Raw genomic sequence first — 23466 nt, 5'->3', positions numbered from 1 at the left:
TTCCTGTGGCCTAGAAAAAGATTTCTAACAGTAGCCCCATAAGCTCAAGTAGAGCTGGGTCAAGAATGGTGAGGTGTAGCTCTAACCATGTGTGTACTGCAGTCTAGCATTTCTCACAAAGCTGCCAGGTTTGGGTATAGATAATAAGAAGAAAGGGAAGGCTTCCTCAGATAGCCTATATTAGAAGAGGGAGGGTTAGGGAAGGTGTGCGGGAGAGGAAAGGGTGGAAGGAATGTAAGAGGGATGATCTAAATAATAACAATAGCTCTCATTAAGTTTTCTAGGAAATGAAATAATTTTAAGGATGATCTGGAAAAAAGACAATACAGCACAGTGATTAAGCAGTGGCTCTAGAGTCAATATTTAAAACTTGAAGTTGATTTCCATCCCGTTTTCTCATCTGCAAAATCCTATTTGTAGATGGACACAAGGACACATGCCTTTAATCCTAGCATCCTTGTTATAGTAAGTGTCCTACAGTCTTAATGTAGAATTCCATGACATAACAAATGAAAGATACTTAGAAAAATGCTCAGTTATTAACTATTGCAATTAATAATTAAAATGATGATATTTATGTAACTGCCAGCTAGGATAGTGGGGTTCTTCATCATCTAGTCATAGGAATTCAAATTCCACAAATTAAAAACATCAAGAAGAAAAAGTAATTGAGTCTAGAGTCTACTTCTGAACATTTATTCCAGTCAGTTTCATAAATGTTGAATAAGGCATCAGATTAATAGTGACTAAAACCTAGTAACACTAGGTAGAGAGAATAGTGAAGTGTAAGGCCTTATAGCCAATTATAGACTGCAGTCAAGTCTTGATTTTGTGTTCTTTCTGTTTATATCACTGTTAGAGATTCTGCATTTTCAATAATTCTTTAAAACACACACAAACAGATACCACTTTCTCAGGAAACTATATAATCAAAAACCATGGAAAACTCAAAGTATACTTTTGTTTAGGCTTTGTTTCTCTTCATTTAGTCGGAGTTCTGCATTCACACAAGAGGGGACCCGGGTCCGGCCGTCTTCAGTTGGTCATTTGGTAGACCATGTGGTTCACACATCCCCCAGTGATGGTTTTGTAAATCAGAGATCTCCATCATCAACACAAGCTAATAGCATAGTTCTGGAATCATCACCGTAAGACCCCTTTTCAATTTTTCTTCTTAATTCTTTATTTTCAAATACCTTAAATTGCTTCACTTGAAATAATCTTGGAAATTAGAGTACTTGATACAAGGTTACTTATATAATTATGAATACATATTTGTAAATGTATTTATTTGTCGTTTAAATGTCTTGTTGCCTCTCTTCTCTTTAACCCTCTGGTTACTGACTATTCTTTAATTTTTAGTGTATACTCTCAAATATTTGTTCAGGTAATATAGCAGTATGGTTAGGAAGTAGGAGAATGTAAGACAGTCTTCTTGACTTTTTTTTGAAGGAAAGAAACCATAAATATGAACAGAATATATAACAAAAAGTATCAAGAGAAGAATAAGTGAGATGGTTATCACACACAGTTATAGAACGCATGCCCACATCTTTCTTTTCTTTTTTTCTTTTTCATATTTTGAGACAGGGACTCCCTATGTAGTCCTGGCTAGCCTTGAACTCAGTGATTTAATGTCTCTGCCTCCCCTCAAGTGTGTGCCACTACTCCTGACTATCCACATTGTTTCTAAAGTATGTTCCTACTATTATTTTTATACTGATTGATATATCAATAGCTTCTTATTTCAGTATTGATAGCCATCGGTCTAATGCATAGTCTGCATATCCTCACATTAATATGCAACATCTTAATTTATCAGCTTATGTAGTGGAGATAACTCATATACATTTGACATAATTGAAGGACGGTACCTACACAATAACAGATGAGTAAGAAATACTTTGTTGAAGAGAAAGGAGTATATAATACAGTATATAATGAATGTGATCAGTCTTTAAGAACGAATAGGTCTTAGGGTAGGAATAAAAGAGAGATGAAGAGGTCTGCAAAGTGTTATAGCTATTCTGGAAAACCCTGACCAGCCATGGTTATACTTAGGCCAAGCAAAGCTAAGCTGCCAAGACATGTAAAAGTCTAGCCTTGGTAACTTAGGTTATTTTAAGAAGACATTGTGTTTGTCTACATTATAAAGAATGAAAGAATATAACAGATATATCATACACAATGAAACTTGTAAAAACTGAGTTGACAAGAGAGCGAATTGATAGAAATTTAATATTTTATTACTTTAAAAATGATAACTAACTTTTTTGTTGGGTTTTGACAATCGTATTTTCTGAAATTGAAACTTTAAAAGTATGAAGTAAATCTTAAGACCTAACCAAACAGTTCTATTTTTGTATATTAATTATATCCTTGAAAGGTTGCATGTATTTTCTAAACTGCCTGTTTAACTTACCTTGAGCACTAACTAGTGTTTTAGTCACTTTTGTGTATAACTGACCAAATACTTGAGAGAACCACTTAAGATAGGGAAAGATGTGTTTTAGTGCACAGTTTCATACATAGATTTCAATCTAGAATCCTTGGCTGTTGATTCTGGACCCATGGTAAGGCAGAACATTACGGCTGCAAGGCCATGCAGCAGAGACTACTCACTCATAGTGGTCCGGAAGCAGAGAGAAAAGCAGAAAAGCAGGGACTGGGTACTCGCCTAGAATCTACCCCCAGTAACTACTTTCTGCAGGTAGGTCCTTCCTGCTAAAGTCTCCACAACCTCCCAACACAACTACCTCAATCTAGGAACCAAATATTTAACACATGAGCCCGAAAGGAGTATTTCATGTCCAAACTGAGTCATCTGTCTAGTATAGTGTTTATTTAAAAAGTTATCTCAGCATCAGTATAAATTAGCCAAAGAGCCAAGAAACCTAAGTTTTAAGCCAAAATTTTATAATTTAAGTGAAGTTTCAGGTTAAATGGAGGGCTGACACTAGTGACTGGAGTTAAATGTGACATGATCTCCTGGTGTATATCTTAGAAAATGAGAGTCATTAGTAGAACTACCTTTCATAACTCAGGTTTATATTAGTGTCTGTCTTAGAGGGTAGCAGATTAGCAGGCGGCCTTGGATGTCTCTCCTCATAAACTTTCTACTGTACATGAATCCTAATTGGTCTTAATAAATAATAACTCAGAGTCAGATATAGGGAGAAACATCGGAGAGGCAAAAGGACAAGCCACAGCCATCACCTCTTATCTTGCCAACTCCTCAGCCTGAAAGAGACTGAGCTCCTATCTCCTCTAGCCTTATATTCCTCTCTACACCCAGCCATATCACTTCCTGTCTCCACCTCCCTAGTGCTGGGATTAAAGGCATGAGATCCCAAATGGGATCAAAGGTGTGTGCTACCATTGCCTGGTTCCATTTCTCTTTTAGACTGGATCAATCTTGTGTAGCCCAGGGTGCCCTTGAACTCACAGAGATCTGTCTCCCTCTGCCTATTGAGTGCTGGGATTAAAGGTGTGTGCCACCACTGCCTGGCCTCTATGGCTATCTAGTGGCTTAGCTCCACACTCTGATCATCAGGCAAGCTTTATTTGTTAGATCACAAACATAATATCACCACATTCTACCTTTTGTTTTAGATAGCACTGGGTGGGAATTTATGTGGCCTGGAATGCAAAAAACATCAGCTGCCTCTTGTTTTTATTCACTGTTTAACAATTGATGATTCATACACATTCTTCCCAAAGCATCTGGATTTTCATTCTAAAAGTCCATATTGTATATAATTTTCAAAATGTACTCATTAACATTTTCTAAAAACAATGAATGGGCCAAATATATGTTGGCCAAAATTGTACAATCCCTGAATTTTCAAGTACTGTCCAGGACAATGATTTCTAATCAGAAGTACACTGTGGGGGTGAGGGGAAACCTGCAGCTTTTTAATGGTGTATATTTAAACTGTTTTAACCCATAGAAATGTGGATTTAACAGTATTTGTAAAATATCTCATATCCATGCAGTCCCTCTCACATAGCTGAGCACTGCTACTATTATGCCCATACCCATCAGCTTTAAGCACTCAGCTATTCCACAGCAGACCATTGATCCTGCTATGTATTTTTGCCAGAACAAGAATAAGAGAAGTTTCTCTGACTCTATTGCCAACTAATTTCAGCCTCACACACCCTTTTCTTCTAAGCCTTTGGTTTTGAGGCTAAATCCTGAGCAAACAGCTGTTTGCAAGGCCAGAAAAATCTTAGATTTGGGGGCCATGTAATGCCTACATTTTAGACATTGGTGAAGTTTCACCAAAGGGTGTCTGTTTTAATTTGCCTTCATACCATGCAGGCCATGGTCCAAGCCTGTATTCATGATCATAGAAATACTTTCTGGACTAGCAGTGTTTGAATACATTACTCCTCAGAGGCTTGTCTTCTTGGCAATTGAAAGGAACAGAAACAAAACAAAACAAAACAAAAAAGGAACCTGTGATCCCTGGTCATGAAGGTAGATCTTAAGGAAGTTTTTATTGAAGAGAAAGGGTACATACCCTGATGCAGTAATTAAAAGGTCTACCAGAATTTATAACATTTGTGGGTTACCAAAGAAAAATGGGGAGGATATGAGGGAGGGGAACGTGTTGGGAATGTGTGTGTGTGGGGGGGGGGGGATTTGGGGAATTAAGATGGATATGAGCAAGTATGAATATGTATGAAACTGTCAGATAGTAAAAGATATTCTTTTTAAAAAAAATTTAGAGTGTTTGGTCTCTGAATTGTTTTACACAGACACCTAGATGAGTGGGCATTATTGTGGACTTATACTTAGTTATATTTTATGCCAGATTAGAAAACTTCATGACTTTCCTTAGCACAAACTTCTCTGGGAAGCCATTAAGCCACACTATCCAATTTGAATCCGCTACCCCACCTCACCACCCCCCACCCCCCCACCCTCGACTACCTCCCTAACTACCAGGTTTCTAGCAGCCACCTTCTAAAGAAGTTCATGCCTCTACTGCCAAGGGAAAGAATGTATACAAGGTTGCTCCTGTCATGACCTTTCTGTTATCGTGGGTTAAATTGTACTGTTGTAGCAATTGAGCCTCACTGATGTAGAAGAAATGTTTGTTGCTGTCATCACTGTCTGTACATCATTCATCAGTTGTGGCTCTGTTCCATATTATCTTCATACCAGGCCAAGTCTCTGGTTGGGGGGGGGGGGGGCGTGGCTAGTCTCATGGCATGGAAGACTCTTCAAGGAAGAAGAGTCATAATGAATCAGGATCTATTTCTTAAAGCTTCCCTTTGAAAATGACACATGCTACTTCAATCCAATTTCATCCACTGAAGCAAGTCATATATGGACAAGCCTGATGTCATCCCTGGAGGAGGGCAAAGGGTAGTCTTTAAAATGATAGCATCATTTAAGCATCTATTATCAGTTCTCCAAGTGAGTAATGCTTAGTTAGCTCTTGGTTAGCTCTATCCTTGAGTATATCAAGAACCATTTTCAGTGCTGGAGAGATGGTTCACTTAAGAACACTTGCTGTTCTTGCACAGAACCTGGATTCAGTTCCCAGCACTCACATGACAGACAGCTCATGACTATCTGTAACTCAAGTGCCAGGGAATCCAGTGCCCTCTTCTGGCATTATAATGCATTTGATATACGTACATATATGTAGATAAAACACTCATACACATAATAAATTTAAGAAAGAACCAATTTTAATTAGATATTGTAGCATACACCTGAAATCAAAGCACTCAGGAGACAGAAGCAGGCAATTCAAGACCAGCCTGGATACAGAATGAGACCTTGTCTCACAAGGGAAATACCCCCCCCCCACACACACAATTAATAAAAAGAAAAACAAAACAACAACAACAAAAAAAAAACAACCATTTTTTTTTATCATGCTGGGGAAACTGGAAATGCACATGTAAAAGACTGAAACTAGTTCTCTTGGTCTAGTTGTGCAAAATCAACTCAAAATACATCAAAGACCTTAATATAAGACCTGAAACTAATTACAGAAGACCAATTGCAAGCACTTCAGACAAGTGTGGACAGCACGTTTCTGAATCGCACTCCAATAGTTCAGGAGAATAGGACAGCAACGATTGACAAACAGAATTGCATCAAATTAAGAAGTTCTGTTCAGTAAAGAAGCAATTTTCAGAGTGAAGAGACAGCCTATGGAATGGGAGGAAAATCTTTGCAGATATTCATCAAATGGATTAGTATTCAGAACAAATAAAAAACTCAAAAAACAAAACCAAAGGAACAAATAATCTAGTAATGAATAGGCAGATAAACTGACCAAATAGTTCTTAAAAAGAAGTACAGACCCTTGAGTACTTTCATTCATATGGCCTGTTTTCACTCTTGATCATCATCTGACCTATCTTTTCACTCTGAATAAAATTATGTTGCTACTTTAATCCTTGAGTACAAATGGCCAATGAACACATGAAAAAAAATTCAACAACGTATTTAGCCATCAGGGAAGTAAAACCCAAAACTCCATTGATACTCCATTTCATCCCAATCAGAATGATTATGATAAAAACAACAAATAAGTGCTGGCAATGTGGAGGTTGTATAATAGAACCCTGTACGCTGTTCACGGCAATGTAACATACTGTGACTGCTACAGAAATCAGATGATCCTCAGAAAACCTGAAGATAAAGTTACCGTATGATTTATCCTTAGTACTCCTGGGAACCAGTGCCATAGTACACTAACGATAACTACCGACCCAAGTTCACTGGGGGTATTCACAGTAGCTAAATTACGGCATCCGCCAAGGTCCCCATCATAAGAATGGATAAAGAATATAGGTATATTGAATATAGAGAATATGTAGAATATAGATACACTGAAGTATTGATTATTCAGCTATGGGAAAAAATCATGTTTGTAGGGATTTGGATAGAACTAGAGATCATCATGTTAAATCAGCCAGACCAAGGAAGAGATAAGTTTTCTGTCATGTGTGGAATCTGAATTTAAAAGAAGACTGTTGAGAAAGGACCAAAGCCAAGGAAGACATTAAGACAGAAGAGGATAGTGGAGAACAATGTGAGAAAAATACATAATATACATTGGATATACAAAAATAGCACAATAAAACTTTTGATCCATTAAATTGTTGCAATTAATATATGCACATTTTTAATGGGAAAAAAAGATTCCCATTCCTGCTCTCTTTTTTTCCAAGCTTACTTTCATGGATGCCAGCATAGTAAGATAAAAGTTGAACATTGGTTCTTCCTTCTGGAAGGCCCTTGTGGAAAATCACAAGTTATGTTCTATAGACTATTGGGTCTTAAAAGTTATGATTTCTACCTTGAAATCTCTTGCTGAATATGTAGCTATCAATTCCTGTTGCCACAAATTAGAGAGCTTTTAATGTTTTTATAAATTGCTGTCTTTTCACCTGACAAGATTCTATGAAGTTTTGTCTCTTCAGTGATGACCTTAATACTCTAGTCTCTGTCCCATGATTGCATTTATTAACCTCATGAGCCATGGTAAAGGAGGACAGTAATTTAAAGTCATTAGACTATAACTACCAGGAGGTTTTTTCTGTTCAACATCCAATTCTCAGAGTTTTGTTTTGTTTTGTTTTGGTTTGGTCTTTTATTTTGAGCCTATAATATAAGTTCATGATTTCTCCCTCCCTTTCCTCCCTAAAAACTCTCCCATAAATCCCCCCTTGCTCTCTTTCAAATTCATGGCCTCTTTTTCATCAATTGTTACATACGTGTGTATGTGTCCATATATATATTTACATAATATATTATGTATATATTATGTGTGTATATATAATGTGCATGTTCCATATATAATATGTGTGTGTGTGTGTGTGTGTGTGTGTGTGTGTGTGTGTGTGTGTGTGTGTGTGTGTGTAACTGGTCTGTATGTTTTCAGGGCTGACCATTGGTATTGGATAAATAACTGGTGTGCTTGTCCCTGGAAGAGTATTACTCCCACTCACAGCATTCCTTAGTTATCTGTAGTTCTTTGTATAGAGTTCAGGCCTTGTGAGCTTTTTCCCCATGCCCTTTGGATGTCTGTTGTTGTTGTCCTTGTTCAGCTCATGTATTTAGCTCATGTATGTTGGTGAGTGTGGCTTCTGATATTCCTAGGACACACAGTCTCACAGAACTCCCTGACCCTCTGGCTCTTTCTATTCCCTTTTCTGCAATGTTCCCTGAGCCTTAGGTGCAGGAGGTATTACCTAGATGTATCCATTGGGACTGGAGTCTATAGCTCTGCATTTTAATTGGTTAGATTTTCTGTAACGGTCTCCATCTGTTACCAAGAGTTCCTTGATGAGGAGTGAGAACTACACCTATCTGTTTGTATAAGGACGAATATTTAGAGTATAGTTCGGGATTATGCTAGTTTAGTAAAGTAGTGGTTATAAGTTCTTGTCCCTGATCCATGAGTCTAGTAGCCCTGGGTAATTGGCTAGCTTCCCAGGACCAAGCACGATTTCTCTCTTGTTGAGTGGATCTTACGTCCAATTAGAAAGCTGTTGGTTACTACTAAGGTGTGTGTGCCACTATATACCCTTAGGGGTTATTGTGCCTTGCTGGTGGTTGTGGTTCATAGGTGCTATAGTTAGGTAGGACTGGTGGTTGCCTTCCTCCTTTGGAAGATTGCGTGGAGCCTTCTTGAACCATGAAAGCTCTTCCTCAGTGAGGAGGCATGAAGTTAGTTCCAGCTCAGGGAGCCTCTGGGCCATGGGTCTGAAGTACATGGTGTCCACAGGAATAGAGGCTTACCTTCTGAAATTCTATTTTGACTTCTCTTTGCTACAATACTCTCTGGCTACCCATGCCTCCATTGAAAACATTAAAAAAGCAAACAAACAAACAAACAAACAAAAACTGTTTTGGAAAGGTATGTACATTATTACAACAAATTAATAAATATCTTCATAGGAATGAATACCTTTAAGGTATTCGATAATTGCTTATTGGTTGATTAAAAGCAGATTTACAATTTAAAAAAAATTATTAAAAAGTTGCATTTCCGCCGGGCGGTGGTGGCGCACGCCTTTAATCCCAGCACTTGGGAGGCAGAGGCAGGCAGATCTCTGTGAGTTCGAGGCCAGCCTGGTCTACAAAGCGAGTTCCAGGAAAGGCGCAAAGCTACACAGAGAAACCCTGTCTTGAAAAACCAAAAAAAAAAAAAAAAAGTTGCATTTCCAAGTAAATATATTCAAAGCCTTTCCACACTAGACATGGTTGGTATCTGGATTGCTTGACCTAATTTAAATAAGTTATTTTCATCAGATGATTACAAAAATATATTCATTTCTTCCCCCCTTTTCTTACCTAGATCACAAGAGACCCCTGAAGATGGGCAGCCTCCAGCTTTACCACCCAAACAATCTAAGAAAAACAGTTGGAACCAAATTCATTTTTCCCACTCTCAGCAAGATCTAGTAAACCATACTAATGAAACCTTTGATGTGCCCTCCTCCCCTGAAAAGTCCACTGTAGGTAGCCTCACTTTGTTTGGAACTTTTAAAAGCCTGAATGCAGTTTTATTTTGAACCATAGCATGTTTTAGTTGTAAATTATAGTACTTTGTCTTTTTTTCTGATTCTTTGATCATGATTTATACCATTATGGAGTTATCTTTTTCTTCATTTATAAAGTGCCAATTGCTTTGAGTTAATGTCTTAACAACTTAGTGGTAATTTCAGTATACAAAATATACATATGCTTCCAGAACAAATTCTAATAATTCAGTAAATACTTATTTTAATATGTAATTTCTTAGTGCAGATATATTCCCCAACTTTTTAAAATTTGTTACAGATCTAATAGTGTATGTGCATTCTACATCTTACAAAATAATTTATAACTTTTGCTTCTCCAGAATATGCTTTTGTACAATAAAATGATGAGTTGTTAGAATCTTAATGGTTTATTAATTACTTTCTCAAGAAGATTTAAATAAGCCGTAAGTGAGATTACCAGTTTAAGAATACACTGTGTTCCTAAAAAAGCAAGCACAGTTATATGTAGATATGTTTCAGGAAATTTAAAGAGACATTAGGAAATTAAATAGGATGCAAAAGGGAAAGTCCATTGTAGGCTTCAGCATCTAGTGTCAAAGGCCTTTGATTACTGTACTCCCTGCCTTCTTGTTTATTTACTCCGAGCTTCTCCCATTACCAAAAGTTGAAACCATTCTATTTTCTCACATGTACTGTTCCACTACAATAGACTTAATCAAAAGAGATCAGAATTCTTACCAAAAATGACAACTCCAGTACTAACTCTATGGTGATGTTTATGTGTCTCTTCTTGCATGCATTGATTCATTCATGGTTACGGAACTTGTATTTTGATGGTAGTGGGTATGCAAAGACAATTAACACATGGTAGTTGTTATTATATAATTTACAGTCTAGTTTGTTTCTTTAAAAATTCTTTAGTAAAGGCTAGAAGATAGCTTAGTTGGTTAAATGATGGCTCCACAGGCACTCCGAATGTACAGACAGGTGGAGCCTTGGGGGCTCATTAGTCAGCCAGCCTAACCCTAAATGCTAAGTCCCTGGTTGCAGTGAGAGATGCTCTCAGAAAGCAAGATGGACAGCACCTGAGGAGTACTGCCCAAGGTTGCCCTCTAGCCTCCACAGTTAGGTTCGTACATACCTGCACACACATGTGCACCTCCACACACAACCATGCACGCACACATATACATGAATATTTTAAAAACACAAACTAGAGAATCACCAAGAAATGTGTGTAGTTACCTAAATAAAGGCTCTAGAAACTGAGCCTCCAGTCCACCAAATTATAAGAATAAGGAAGATTAAAGGAGACAGAGAATATGCAGGCAGACTAGTAGAAGGAAAAGTAGGCAACAGGATGTAATAAAGGAACCCAAAGAGAAAATGATCACTCTTGTTAAATGCTGCAGGTAATTCAATAAGATAAGGGTTGGGACTTAACTCTGGATTTAGCAATGGGAAAATATTTGTTGTCTTAATTTAGTCATGGAATAGTGGAGATGAAAATCTGACTAGTATTACATAAATGAAAGGAATGGGAGATGACAAATACTTCCCGTTTGCCAGTGTTCTTGCCAGTAGAATGGAAGGAAGAATGAGAGAATGCATCTTCAAGTTATTAGTCAAAGAAACTTATTTTCCTCAGTTAACATTTTTCTTAGAATTTTAATTATTTACATACCATAGATAATACAAGCAGATATAATATATACTTTATTTATAATCTGAAAATTCTTTATTTTTGTCTTTTCAAGCCTAATGGTGGCATTCCACATGATAATCTTGTTCTTATCAAAATGAAACCTGATGAAAATGGAAGGTTTGGGTTCAATGTAAAGGTAATCTGGAATTTGTCATAATTAGTTTTTATATTAGGGTGTTCTTAGTTTGGTAGTATTTAACTTTCTTTGTGTTTTCCAGGGAGGATATGATCAGAAGATGCCTGTAATTGTGTCCCGAGTAGCACCTGGAACACCTGTAAGTTAGCCTAAATTTTTTGTGCATACTGTTTTTACGAATATATACTTTGGGGCCAGGTGGTGGTGGCACATACTTTTAATCCTAGCACTTGGGAGGCAGAGACAGGTGGATCTCTGTGAGTTTGAAGCCACGGGGCCAGCCTGGTCTACAGAGCGAGTTCCAGGACAGCCAGGGCAACACAGAGAAAGAAACCTTGTCTCGAATAACAAAAAAGAATATATACTTTGGGGCCAGGTGTGATGGTTGCCTGTCTTTAATTCCAGCACTTAGGAGGCAGAGGCAGGTAGATCTCCATTGAGTTCAAGGCTAGCCTGGTCTACACAAAGACTTCCAGATCAACCAGAGCTACAAACAAACAAAAGACAAATATACTTTCTAAAATGTTTTTATGTGTATGAATATTTTGTTTGCATGTATGTCTGTGCACCTTCTGTGTATGTGTGGTGCCCTCAGAGGTCAGAATGCAGTGTAGCATCCACATGGAACTGGAGTTATGGTCAGTTGAGAGCTACAATGTGGGTCTTAGGAATGGGTCCTCTACAAGAACAGCAAGGGCTCTTAACTACTAAGCTGTCTCTCCAACCCCATTTGTACTTTTAAAAAAAAATTAGTTTTGCATGTGTGAGTGTTTTGCCTGCCTGTTTGTGTGTGTATACCACATGCATGCTTGCTGCCTGTGGAGACCAGGAGAGGACATTGTATCCCTCAGAACTGGAGGAAAAGCAGAACGTGCTTTAACAAAGCCATTTCTTCACCCATTTACTTTACTTTTACTTAAAAAAAAAATCATTGAGATGGATTGGCTGTTTAGAACACTGGCTGCTCTTCTAGAGGACCCAGGCTCGTTTCTCCAAACCCACACAGTAGCTCACAGCTGCCTGTAACTCTACTTCAAGGAGATCCAGTGTTCTCCACAGGTATCAGGCATTTTTGTGGGCACAGACATAGATGCAATCAAAACACTCATACACATAAAATAAAAATAAATCACTTTTATTTGCTTAAATAAAGGAAGAAAGTTAAAATTTACTTTTCAACTTGTCGAGTGCCAAATGTTAAATCTCAATGCTAAGTACCATATTGTAAGTTGCGGGGCAGATAGATTTTAATTAACTCTCTGTCTTAGAAAGAAGCTATCACTGGCTGCAGTGCTAAAGGGTTCTGTCCAAATAACCTCCTCATTCAACAAATGCAGAGGAAGATGGAGTTCATCAGATTTTTGTTGTGGCTATTTGCTTTTTTTTCATTTGGAGTAGTACATTACTTGCCTACTTTTTGTTTTAAAATTACTTTTTTTTGTTGTTGTTGTTGTTTTTTGAGACAGGGTTTCTCTGTGTAGTTTTGGTGTCTGTCCTGGATCTTGCTTTATACACCAGGCTGGCCTCGAACTCACAGAGATCCGCCTGGCTCTGCCTCCCGAGTGCTGGGATTAAAGGCGTGTGCTGCCCAGCTTAAAATAACATTAAATGAAAATGATATGGGATTATTTTTGAAATTCTAATATGTACATTCTAAGAACATTGAACCTGTAACAGTGAATCCCCCTGTTACTCATCATTAAGCTTCCTCAGGCATGAATTTTCTGTTCATCATTGAATAATTCTTATTGGTGTGTTATCTGGAAACATGCTAAAATATTAGCAAGCTTTCTCTTGGAAAAATGGAATTACTGGTATTTTCACTTTCTTTTTTTCTTCCTATTTAATTATCTGAGTCATGACATCGAACATGCTTTGCTCTTCTTATGAGGTCTATGTATTGCTGGTGACTTACTCCCTTCTGCTGTATAGAATTAGGCTTTTGAAATGTTGGTTGAATTTAGAACATATTGAAGCAGTAGAACTTTCTCATTTTTAAATTATTTCATTAATTTAGATACCACCACAGTCTTCCATGCTGTGACCTTTTTTAAAAAAGATGATTAAAGGAAACAAAAGTTGTTTTGTCTTGTTCTGTTGCTTTTCCAAGACAGGGTTTCCAGGACAGAGTCCTAGAACTCACTCTGTAGACCAGGCTGGCCTTGAACTCAATAATCTGCCTGCTTCTGCCTCCCAAGTGTGGGATTAAAGTCTTGAGCCACGATCCCAACCCCCTACCCTATCCTCTCCCCCACCCCCTGCCCAACCTAGTTCAGTATTTTAATGTCAGTCTTTTTTTTTTTAATTGTGTATTGGGTACCTCAGAAATAGATAATTCACATTAAAGTAATTGTTTTCTTTCTGTATGGAAATTTTGTAATCAATGTCTGTTGCTCTTATGAAATTTATCTGATATGCAGGTGTTTTAACTTTTCAGATCAGAAAGAAATGTAAATAAAAACTGATATCTGACAAAAGGCAGGTTAAATATGAGAAAGTTCCCACCGGTGATAGATGGGTATAATAAAAGACTCATAGAAGACTTATATCCTCTAATACATAGACCACTTCCTCTTTTCTGCCAGAATACTACCCACAGAGTAATATGATAGGACAACTCTTTCTGCTGAAGTAACACTTCTCTCAGTACTACAGCAACCATTCTGCTTCATTCTGGGTATCCTAAACACACATTTTTAAAAGCATAGAATCAAACTGATACATAGATGCATTTCCCTACATAAAGGACTATATAGATGTTTGCCATCTACTTCGTTGAGTAACTAGCCACCAAGAAAAACCTCACAAACAAACAATAAGGTTGACATTTGAATATTTGAGATTTAAAAACATTTGATTGAATTAACCTCATTTTTATCTTCACAACTCTAGAACATAAATCAGGATAACTACCTCCTTGTTGCATTTCTCAGAGTGTTGGGTCTCTAAGATTACACATCTCATAAGCAGTGGATGAGCTTAACCTTTACAGCAGTGTTCTTGACACTGGTCACACTACTTTGCTGAGTATTATCAAACTGTTTGCAGTAAATTTCAGTAAGTTAGATCCATTTCTCCTCCCTTTGTCATAGCCTTTTTCTCACTACCTGGCCTGCCATCTTTATGCTTGGTCTCCTATGTTTCCATAGAGCATGTTAGTCATTATGGAGTGCCCAGGGATCTGGGGATAATGCTATGTCCCGAGTGGGATATCCGAGGGAAACAAATCTACATACACTATGCTCGCTCTTATGTCTGTTAACTTTATTCCTCTAAGACAAAACTTTATCTACTCAGCTACAGCTCCATCAGGTATTCAGGACAAGAATAAATCTTGCTACACCAAGTTCTTTATCCGTCTACTTTATTTCTCTGGGATGAAATCCTGTCTACATAGCTTCAGTTCCATCCCGACACTCAGTTCTTCTTTGCCTCTCTTTTACTGTTCCCTCAAAGTCCTGCTAACAACTAAGCTCTTATGCTTCCCGCCTCATCTTCATCCTCTGTTTCTCCTCCCTTCATCCCTACTTGCTCTCTACTCCTGGCACTGATGAACTCTACAAGAGTTCTGCCTTACTATCTACTTTAACTCTGTGTTCTTCCCTTCTCCCTTCTCTGCCTCCACAGGAATGTTGCTCTACCTTCCACCTTGATATGTACAAACCTCTTTTGTACTCAGTCAGTTGCTCTGGAGAGCCACTAGGCCTCACGGCATCATTTGCACAAGAAACAAAGCTATGCAGCTTCAGCCAGCTTGTCGCCTAGACTCAGCAGGGGAGTTAGTTACCCGTTTGCCAAATGGTCTGGGTATGTTTGAATTTCATAGCAGAAGACAGCTGAAATATTAAAGGCTAGATAATACCAAATATTCATAATAAATGGCTTGCCTTTTGACAGACCCTTGGCCAGTCAAAGTATAGCTTTAATACAGAGCTGAATCTCTATAATATATTCTTGTGGCTCTCTACAATTCATATTTCTGTTTCTTTTATTTCCTTTATATTTTTAATTAATTTTTAAAGTTTTATGTGCATTGGTGTTTTGCCTGCATGTGTGTCTGTGTGAGGGTGTTGAATCCTGGCGTTACAGACAGTTGTAAGCTGACATGTGGGTGCTGGAAATTGAACCCATGTCTTCTGAAAGAGCAGTCAGTGCTCTTAACTGCCAAGCTCTCTCTACCCTGTGTCCTTTATCTTTATTACGGGGTGATTTTTCTCAGTATTCAGTCAATCTGTATTGCAGTGGTGCAGAACTATAAAGATTGCCATGCAAGGTGAAATCATGCGATAGACTGGTAACCAGCTGGAAAAAGTACACTGTTTTCATGACTTTTAGATCTACTTTCTATACATTAAAGTCTTTTGTGCTGTCTGTTATAAAAATATTGAGGAACACAAGAAGTGTGTTAGGTAGTCCAAAACATCAGAAATATTGAAAAGTAGTGTTTCAGTTATTTATGAGTCCTTATCTCAAGTAGTTTGAATAGTACGTTATAAAACTGAGACTACAGAGTGAGGCTCTTACCTTATATTAGCAAAGTATCATAATCCTTCACTTTTGGATCTGCTTCCAGTGTTTTGTTCTTTGACACCTTGGTGTTATGAAAATAACTACTTACTTAGAGCTCCAGACAGCAGAGTTGCTCACATTTCCATCATCCTGTCTTCTCAGGTCAAAGGTCACTTCTGGGGTCTATCATGTTTTGTTTCTTTACTTAGCTTTCATTTTCATCTTTTCTGGCTGGTTCCTCTTTTAGATTATTATATGGTTTTCCACTAAGAATCAAAGAGAAGCACAGCTGTGTTCTTTGCTTCTTGGTCACAAACTGACTAATGGATATGCTTTGACAAGTGTGATGTGTTCCTTCTTGGTCTTTTAAGAAATTTTTTAAAATTCATTTTTGTTTTATATATATGGGTATTTTGCTTGCATGTATGTCTGTGTACTATATGCCTGCAGTACCTCTGGAGGCCAGAAGAAGGCATCTGACTCCCTCTTAGAACTGGAGTTACAGAGGGCTTTAGCCCCTCTGTTAACCCGTTTTTAACTCCTCTGTAACCACACCCAGTATGGATGCTGGAAATTGAACCTGAGTCTCTGGAAGAGCAGCCATCTCTCTAGCCCCAGTACTTGATTTTGAGATAATCATTTTGGACGGAAGCACTAGCAGCATTAACTTTATGCAGTAATTCACAGTGTGTCCTGAAAACTAAAATTTTGTCACTTAGAAACTACTGTTATTTAAGCTGTGGAAACTAAAATTGTATATATTTAAACAGTACAAAGTAAAGGCTGCTTGTATATATGCATTTTGACATCTTTTCTGAATCTCTATGAGCATGATCTGCCATGAGGAAGGAATTCGTTCAGTGAAGCTGTAAAAGAAAATAGAATATTTCTGCTTTTTAAATAGTTGAAAGTGTGTGTGTGTGTGTGTGTGTGTGTGTGTGTGTGTGTGTGTGTATAAACCAGAGGCTGACCTGTTCCTCAGTCACTTTCCACCTTGTTACCTTATTTTCTGAGATGGTGTCTCTCACTGAACCTGGAGCTCCCTGATTGTCATATTGGCTAGCCAGCAAGCTCCAGGGGTTCTGCTCTGACTTCCCAGTACTGGGATTACAGGTTCACTGCAGCATTGATGTTCATATAATTTCTGGCGATTGGAAGTCAGGCCCTTAGGCATGCCTAGCAAGCACTTGCCTGACTGAGCCATCTTCCTAGCCTTGCATGGATGCTTTTCTATATGTAGTTTTAGTCCTCCTGCTATAGTCTATGAGAAGTAAATTTCCATATTTTCAGGATACCATGTGCATATCTGAACATTTTTCTACATTATATTACAGGCTGACCTCTGTGTCCCTCGATTGAATGAAGGAGACCAAGTGGTACTGATCAATGGTCGGGACATTGCAGAACATACCCATGATCAAGTAGTCTTGTTTATTAAAGCTAGCTGTGAGAGACATTCTGGGGAACTCGTGCTTTTAGTTCGACCTAATGGTAAGTCCTCCATTTAGCCCTGAGTATTTGTCATAATTTGTTACTGTTTATTACTGGACATGGTAGCCAGAGGAGGTTTCTTTAAGCATGTCAAGCGAGTTCTTATTCAGATGACAGTGACATCTATCATTCTTGGAGAAAACAATCCAAAATCTTGGTTCTCTTATCTCCCATTCATACTATATTCACTTCTGTTGGCCCAGTGACTTTCGTACTGTTTCCCAAAAACTCCATCCAACCTGATATACTTTAGGCCTGTGTACTTGCTGTTTGCTCTGCTTAGTAAACAAGTCTTGATTTTTATGTAACTCATGTTCTTGCTTCATTCAGGAAGGCTTTCTCTGCTTATTCTACCATACCTAAAGTGGCTTTCCTCTTCAACCACTCTAGTAGTAGTGTTGTGTAGTCAGTGAATATTTGTTTGGTGAGTAAGTAAATCCCACCAGGTGGTGATAGCACGCACTTTAATCCTAGCACTCGGGAGGCAGAGGCAGACGGATCTCTGTGTGTTCTTGGTGAGTTCCAGGACAGCCAGGGCTACACAGAGAAACCCTCCCTTGGGGGGGGGGTATGGGGAGAAATCTGTTCTACTTCTAGAAAATTCCAATAGCAAGCTATAGTCAAAACAACAACAAGAACAACAAAGCAGTTTTAACTATATTTTCCGTAGCTGATGCCCTCTGGACTAGTCATGTCAAAGCCTCATCTGGACGTACTAGCATTATTGCATTTATAGTCATTGTGGCACTATCACAGTAGCCACGTTATGCAGGAAGCTGTGTCCACCAGCAGATATGCGAACAGCAGGAGACATGTACTTAATGTACAGACTTGTATTTTATAAGTTCAAATGTAGAAGAGCATATTTATTATAGTAGGAATGAATATAGGAGAGTGGTGCATATGATGGAAATCCATTGTATTCATGTGTGAGAACGTCACAGTGAGATGTATTTTAAAGAAAATAGATGAAGCAGACATTTTCTTTCCTCTTCTGTATTTTGTGTTCTTCTCCATGTGTAATCCTAGAATTGGCTTTCTAAGAATATTAAACAGGCATTAATAAACTATTCATTTTGAGGAACTTGTTTGTTTAAGCTTCATGCTATGTGTTTTCTGTCACAGCTTCAAGTTCGTGGAACAATACAATCTCTCAGTTTTGCCTTTTTGTTCTCAATAGCTCCTGTAGCTCTCCGTGACAACAATTAGTAGCTATTGAAAAGTTTTCTATCTAGGCTGTTGTCTAATGTTGTCACTTAATCATCAGAGCTAGCAAATATGATAGGTAAATTACTCTTAGCTTATAGTTGAAAATATTCTCAAACATTCAATTATCTGCCTACAGGTTCATGTTGGGCACAGAGCCAGAATATAAACAGAAGTCTCTATCATGGCAAAGGCCTTTTTGTAATTTGGGTTGTTTCTTTTATACTTTAAATTCCAAGAGGAACCCAGCTAAACCTTGTAAAGGATTCTAGACTGAGACCTCTGCTCATTTTCAATGTGGATTTATCATTTTTTTTTAATCCCAAGTATGTTACATGGTGTTTCCTAATCCAGCAAATTGGCTAAGAGGCAGTCTTTTGCAGAGAATAGACATACTTACATATAGATGGACTGTTCATGAGTGTGTTAATAGAGCCCATTCTAAAGAATAGAGTTAAGGAGCTGGAGATGGCTCAGCAATTAGGAGCATTTCCTGCTTTTACAAAGGTCTAGAGTTTTTTTTCCAACATCCACATGGTGGCTCATAATGGTTTGTAACTCCGGTTCCAAAGGCTCTGATGCCTTCTTCTGGTATCCATAGGCACCAGGCATGCACTCGGTGTGTGTGTATATATATATACACATTCAAGCAAAACACCCATACATGTAAAAACAACAAAAATCAAATTTTCTTTAAACTGGAGCTGAGACGGAGAAGTGAGGGTAAGTTGTAGGCCTGGCATTTATAGGTCCAACATCTGGAATCTGAACTCTCCTTATACTAACAGCGGATGAAGTGTATGTAGTGACTAAGTCAAGGAGAAAGTGTGGAACAAGTTTGTTTAGCTTTGTGTTCATTTTACATGTAACTTATCAGATGATAAAAGCCAACATACCCATACATATAATAGTGTACAGACTTTTGTTTGTACTATTAACCCGTGTCCTAGAAATTAAGGGGAGGTCTATTCAGATCTGCAGCTCAACACTGTCTCATTTTCTTTATTTTTGTAAAGATGTATTTGTGTGTGTGTGTGTGTGTGTGTGTGTGTGTGTGTGTGTGTGTGCTTGTACCGCGCGCACATCACATGGGCACCGGATACCAAGAATGTCAGAAGAGGATATCTATCCCTTGGGACTTATTAACGGGAGATTATGAGCTGCCATGTGGATGCTGGGAACTGGACCCAAATCCTCTGCAAGAGCAGCATGTCCTCTTAACCTCTCTAGTTTAGCCTCATTTTCTTAATGTCTCTTCAAATTTTAAGCATATGGCTAAAGAACCCTTCTTTTCACCAAAGGAATAGCAAAAGCCTTTCAACCCCACAGCTGTCCTTAGTTCCTACACAATGGCATCAGTTAGAGCCAGAGGAATTATTAATAACTGAATCTATAGAAAATAACTGGTAATTTCTTACTGAATTCTATTAAGAGTCTTGTGTATGTTTTTTGTTTTATTTTAGCTGTATATGATGTAGTGGAAGAAAAATTAGAAAGTGAGCCAGACTTCCAGTATATTCCCGAGAAAGCCCCATTAGATAGTGTCCATCAAGATGACCATTCCCTGCGAGAGTCAATGATCCAGCTAGCTGAGGGCCTTATCACTGGAACAGTACTGGCACAGTTTGATGTAAGTAATATCCTTGTATTAAATCAGTATGTGCTAATTAGTTTGAGCATGGTAAGAGCCTAACCTACTGTGTATTATGATTTATAAGGTAAAATGATAGCCTTAGAACTGGTTGACATTGAGTTCTAAAATGTAGTTTTTAAATTTATTACCATAATACTAATTATTCCTGAAAGAATGATAAATGGATCTGATGGTGGCGCTGGTTACTGGCGGAAAGGTCACTGTCACGACAGAACCCAGTTGCTTAGTAGTGGAGAGCTTTATTAGGAGGAGGGGGGAGCAGGAACAAAAAGACCAGGCCTGGGAAAGAACATGTATGGAGAGCAGAGAGAAAGATGGGGGAGGGCAGAGAGAGAGAGAGGTCTGCATCTGGCTTTGTAAGGGCTCCCAGTGAAGCGAGCTTATGGAGCTACATCATCCGTGCACTGACTGTGTGACTATGTCATGCGCACGTAGTCACCAACGTACACTGATGATGTAAGACGCAAGACCCTTTGCTTAACTCCTGAACTGTGCATGTGCAGTCATATAGCTGGAGTGAGGGCAGAATTCTAACAATGCCTATATAAATAAATGTCATTTTGAAAAAAGGATAAGAGCCAGGAATAGTGGCTTATACCTGTAAACTCGTCATTTGCAAACCTGAGGCAGGAAGATGTTCACGAGTTCAAGGTCAGTCCACAATGGTGAGTTTCTGGCCACCCTAAGCTATTGAGTGAGACCCCTCTCAAAATTTAAGAGAGTCCCTGTAATTTACTAGGTCTTTTATGAAAGGTAGTATATTGTATACTTAAAGCTTGAGCAAAATCAGGTGTGACAGCACAAATCATTTGCTGTTCTCACATCCACAGCAGTGGACTTTTCTATGAGCTTCGGGGCATCCCAGGCTACGTGTAATAAAGACCTCATCTCAAAAAATAAAATAAACAGCACTCTCAAGTTAAAGAAAAATCACTTTGGTGTTTCAAGTTGATATTTAGTCACATTTAGCCTTTCTCTAGTTTTGTCTGTACAGTATTAAAACCCCTCAGATCCTTATCTCAGAAGTACAAGAATGCTTCTTCACTGCTAACCTTTATTTTGATTAGTGAGTATATGGTGACTTTTGAATGTCTGTATTTAAACCAGACATGTCCAGCCTGTGGCCCACAAGCTATATACATCCAGATTAGTTATTTTATAAATCCAGTTCAACACATTTGTAGATGGCAGTATCTTTCATAGTGAACTTAATTTGTTTATCTTTACTAAAACTAGAAATTTTCCCATGGGTTTAAAAAAATGGCTATCATTATTTGTTGTTCTCTAGTATATGTTTTGTGTAAATGCTATAATAAAACATATAAGACGTGCATCTTTTTTTTCTTTTAAAAAAATCTCGGTTTTTATATTGTGAGTACTTCTAAACTAAAAGAAAGCTAAGTATTCTCTACAGATTTGCTATTCAAATATCAGGTACTTTGATGAACAAAATTATTTTCAGATTTTTCAGGATATCATAGATCTATAATGCATGTCAAAAGCTACAGAACTGACACAGTTCTGGGCTAGCACTCTTCTCTTTCAGAGGGTATCATAGTGTATGGGGGGTACAGTGTTTCCTGTTAGAATAGAAGCTAGTCTGCAAAAACAACAGAATTATTGATGACTTACTGGACTGTTTCTCATTTGTTTGTTTTTAAAGCAACTGTATCGGAAAAAACCTGGAATGACAATGTCTTGTGCCAAATTACCTCAGAACATTTCCAAAAATAGATACAGAGATATTTCGCCTTGTGAGTATCTTTTACTTCTTACCATCATTAAGCTTAATCTTTTAAATAAAACTTTATTAAAAATTTTTATGGCCAGAATATGGATCAGTGGTAGAGCATTGTGCTTAGCATGTGCCAGGCTTTGGTGGTTTATTCTAAAATATCAAAGCAAAAAAGGAATCCATTGTTTCTTTTAACATTTTTTAGATGATGCTACACGGGTCCTCTTAAAAGGTAATGAAGACTACATCAATGCAAACTATATAAATGTAAGTTTTTTGTTATGCTTTTGTTATTTGAAATAATTGAAACCATTGTAAATTTTAAGGTTAATTCCTTTTTATTGAAGGTCTAACTTTGATAGAATATTAAAACTTGAAGATATGGATATTTTATCAAATTAATGTTTTAAAAAGTAAGCCAAGGCTATTTGGTGGTGGCACACACTTTTAGTCCCAGCACTCAGGAGGCAAAGGTAGTTGGATCTCTGAGTTCAAGGCCAGCCTGGACTACAGAGTGAGTTTCCAGGTAGCCAATTCTACACAGAGAGACCCTGTCTTGGAAAACCAAAAAAAAAAAAAAGAAAGAAAGAAAGAAAATTAACGGTGTGGTGGCTCTAATCCCAGCATTCAGAAGGCAAGACTGGAGGCTCTCTGTAAGTTCAGTGCCAGCCTGAACACACAGAATGTTCCAGGTCAGGTCAGCCAGGGCCTCATGGATCCTTGTTCACCTCCCCCACTCAAAAACTTTAAAATAATGATGATAATGGAAAATTTTTATATTTTGATAAACTTAAGAGTACTAAGATTAAATGGCAGTCTGAATTTTTAAAATGCTGTCCAGTTAAAAATCTTACACATAGGCTGGGCCTTGTTAGCACACATGTAAAACCAGCACTTAAGAGGCTGGGTTAGAAGACTGCCAAGTTCATGACTAATGGGACTACAAAGCAAGACACCCTGTCTCAGTTAAAACAAAATGGATGTAAGGCAGGAGAGGAAATGTAAGCAACATTGAATCTTGTAAACTACATGGCTATTTTCAATGTCTATAAAAGTAGAGAGAATAGTAAGAAGAGTCCCTCGTATATCTGTCACGTAGCTTTAAAGTCTGTTAACAAGTGGCCAGTATTTTTTAAGTGATACCCTGTAGATTATTTTTTTAGCCAAAATATATTACTTTATGTACAGTTAATTCTCACTATTTGAGGTAGTCGTAGATTCTTTCTACCAGTTTGTACAAATGATGAACTAGGGAATTAGTGAATCATCATTTTAGGGTAAATAGAAAGTTAGGTTTTTATAAGTATATAGTCATATTTTCATCAGTTAATCAATACATAACTTCATTTAAAGACTTATTTAATATTAACATTGTTGATTTGTTAACTTTGAATGCATAGCCAACAGCATTGAAGTGTAACTCCTACTTGAAGAAAGCTAATCTATACTTTCTCCACGATGAATAATATCGTCATGGAGATCCTCTTGCACCTCAGAACACTAGACAG

At 37.8% G+C, this 23466-nt stretch overlaps 1 protein-coding gene across 4 annotated transcripts in view; it reads left to right on the top strand.

Annotated features, from left to right (window-relative positions):
- Nucleotides 1-23466, top strand: part of Ptpn4 (protein tyrosine phosphatase non-receptor type 4) — a 192490-nt gene that overhangs the window by 133094 nt on the left and 35930 nt on the right. For all 4 annotated transcript variants that reach the window (XM_052736736.1, XM_052736739.1, XM_052736738.1 and 1 more), the window contains 8 exons: nucleotides 990-1148; nucleotides 9336-9495; nucleotides 11280-11363; nucleotides 11446-11502; nucleotides 17207-17363; nucleotides 20033-20199; nucleotides 21887-21977; nucleotides 22164-22225. In XM_052736736.1, the coding sequence (XP_052592696.1) occupies nucleotides 990-1148; nucleotides 9336-9495; nucleotides 11280-11363; nucleotides 11446-11502; nucleotides 17207-17363; nucleotides 20033-20199; nucleotides 21887-21977; nucleotides 22164-22225 (937 nt within the window). The remainder of the gene's footprint in view (nucleotides 1-989; nucleotides 1149-9335; nucleotides 9496-11279; nucleotides 11364-11445; nucleotides 11503-17206; nucleotides 17364-20032; nucleotides 20200-21886; nucleotides 21978-22163; nucleotides 22226-23466) is intronic.

This window comes from Peromyscus californicus, unplaced genomic scaffold (assembly GCF_007827085.1).
Source record: "Peromyscus californicus insignis strain IS unplaced genomic scaffold, ASM782708v3 Scaffold_14__1_contigs__length_90479793_seg_2, whole genome shotgun sequence".
Lineage (NCBI taxonomy): Eukaryota > Metazoa > Chordata > Mammalia > Rodentia > Cricetidae > Peromyscus > Peromyscus californicus.
Note: the sequence above shows the minus strand (reverse complement) of the source record. Positions and strands in the feature narration are given on the sequence as shown.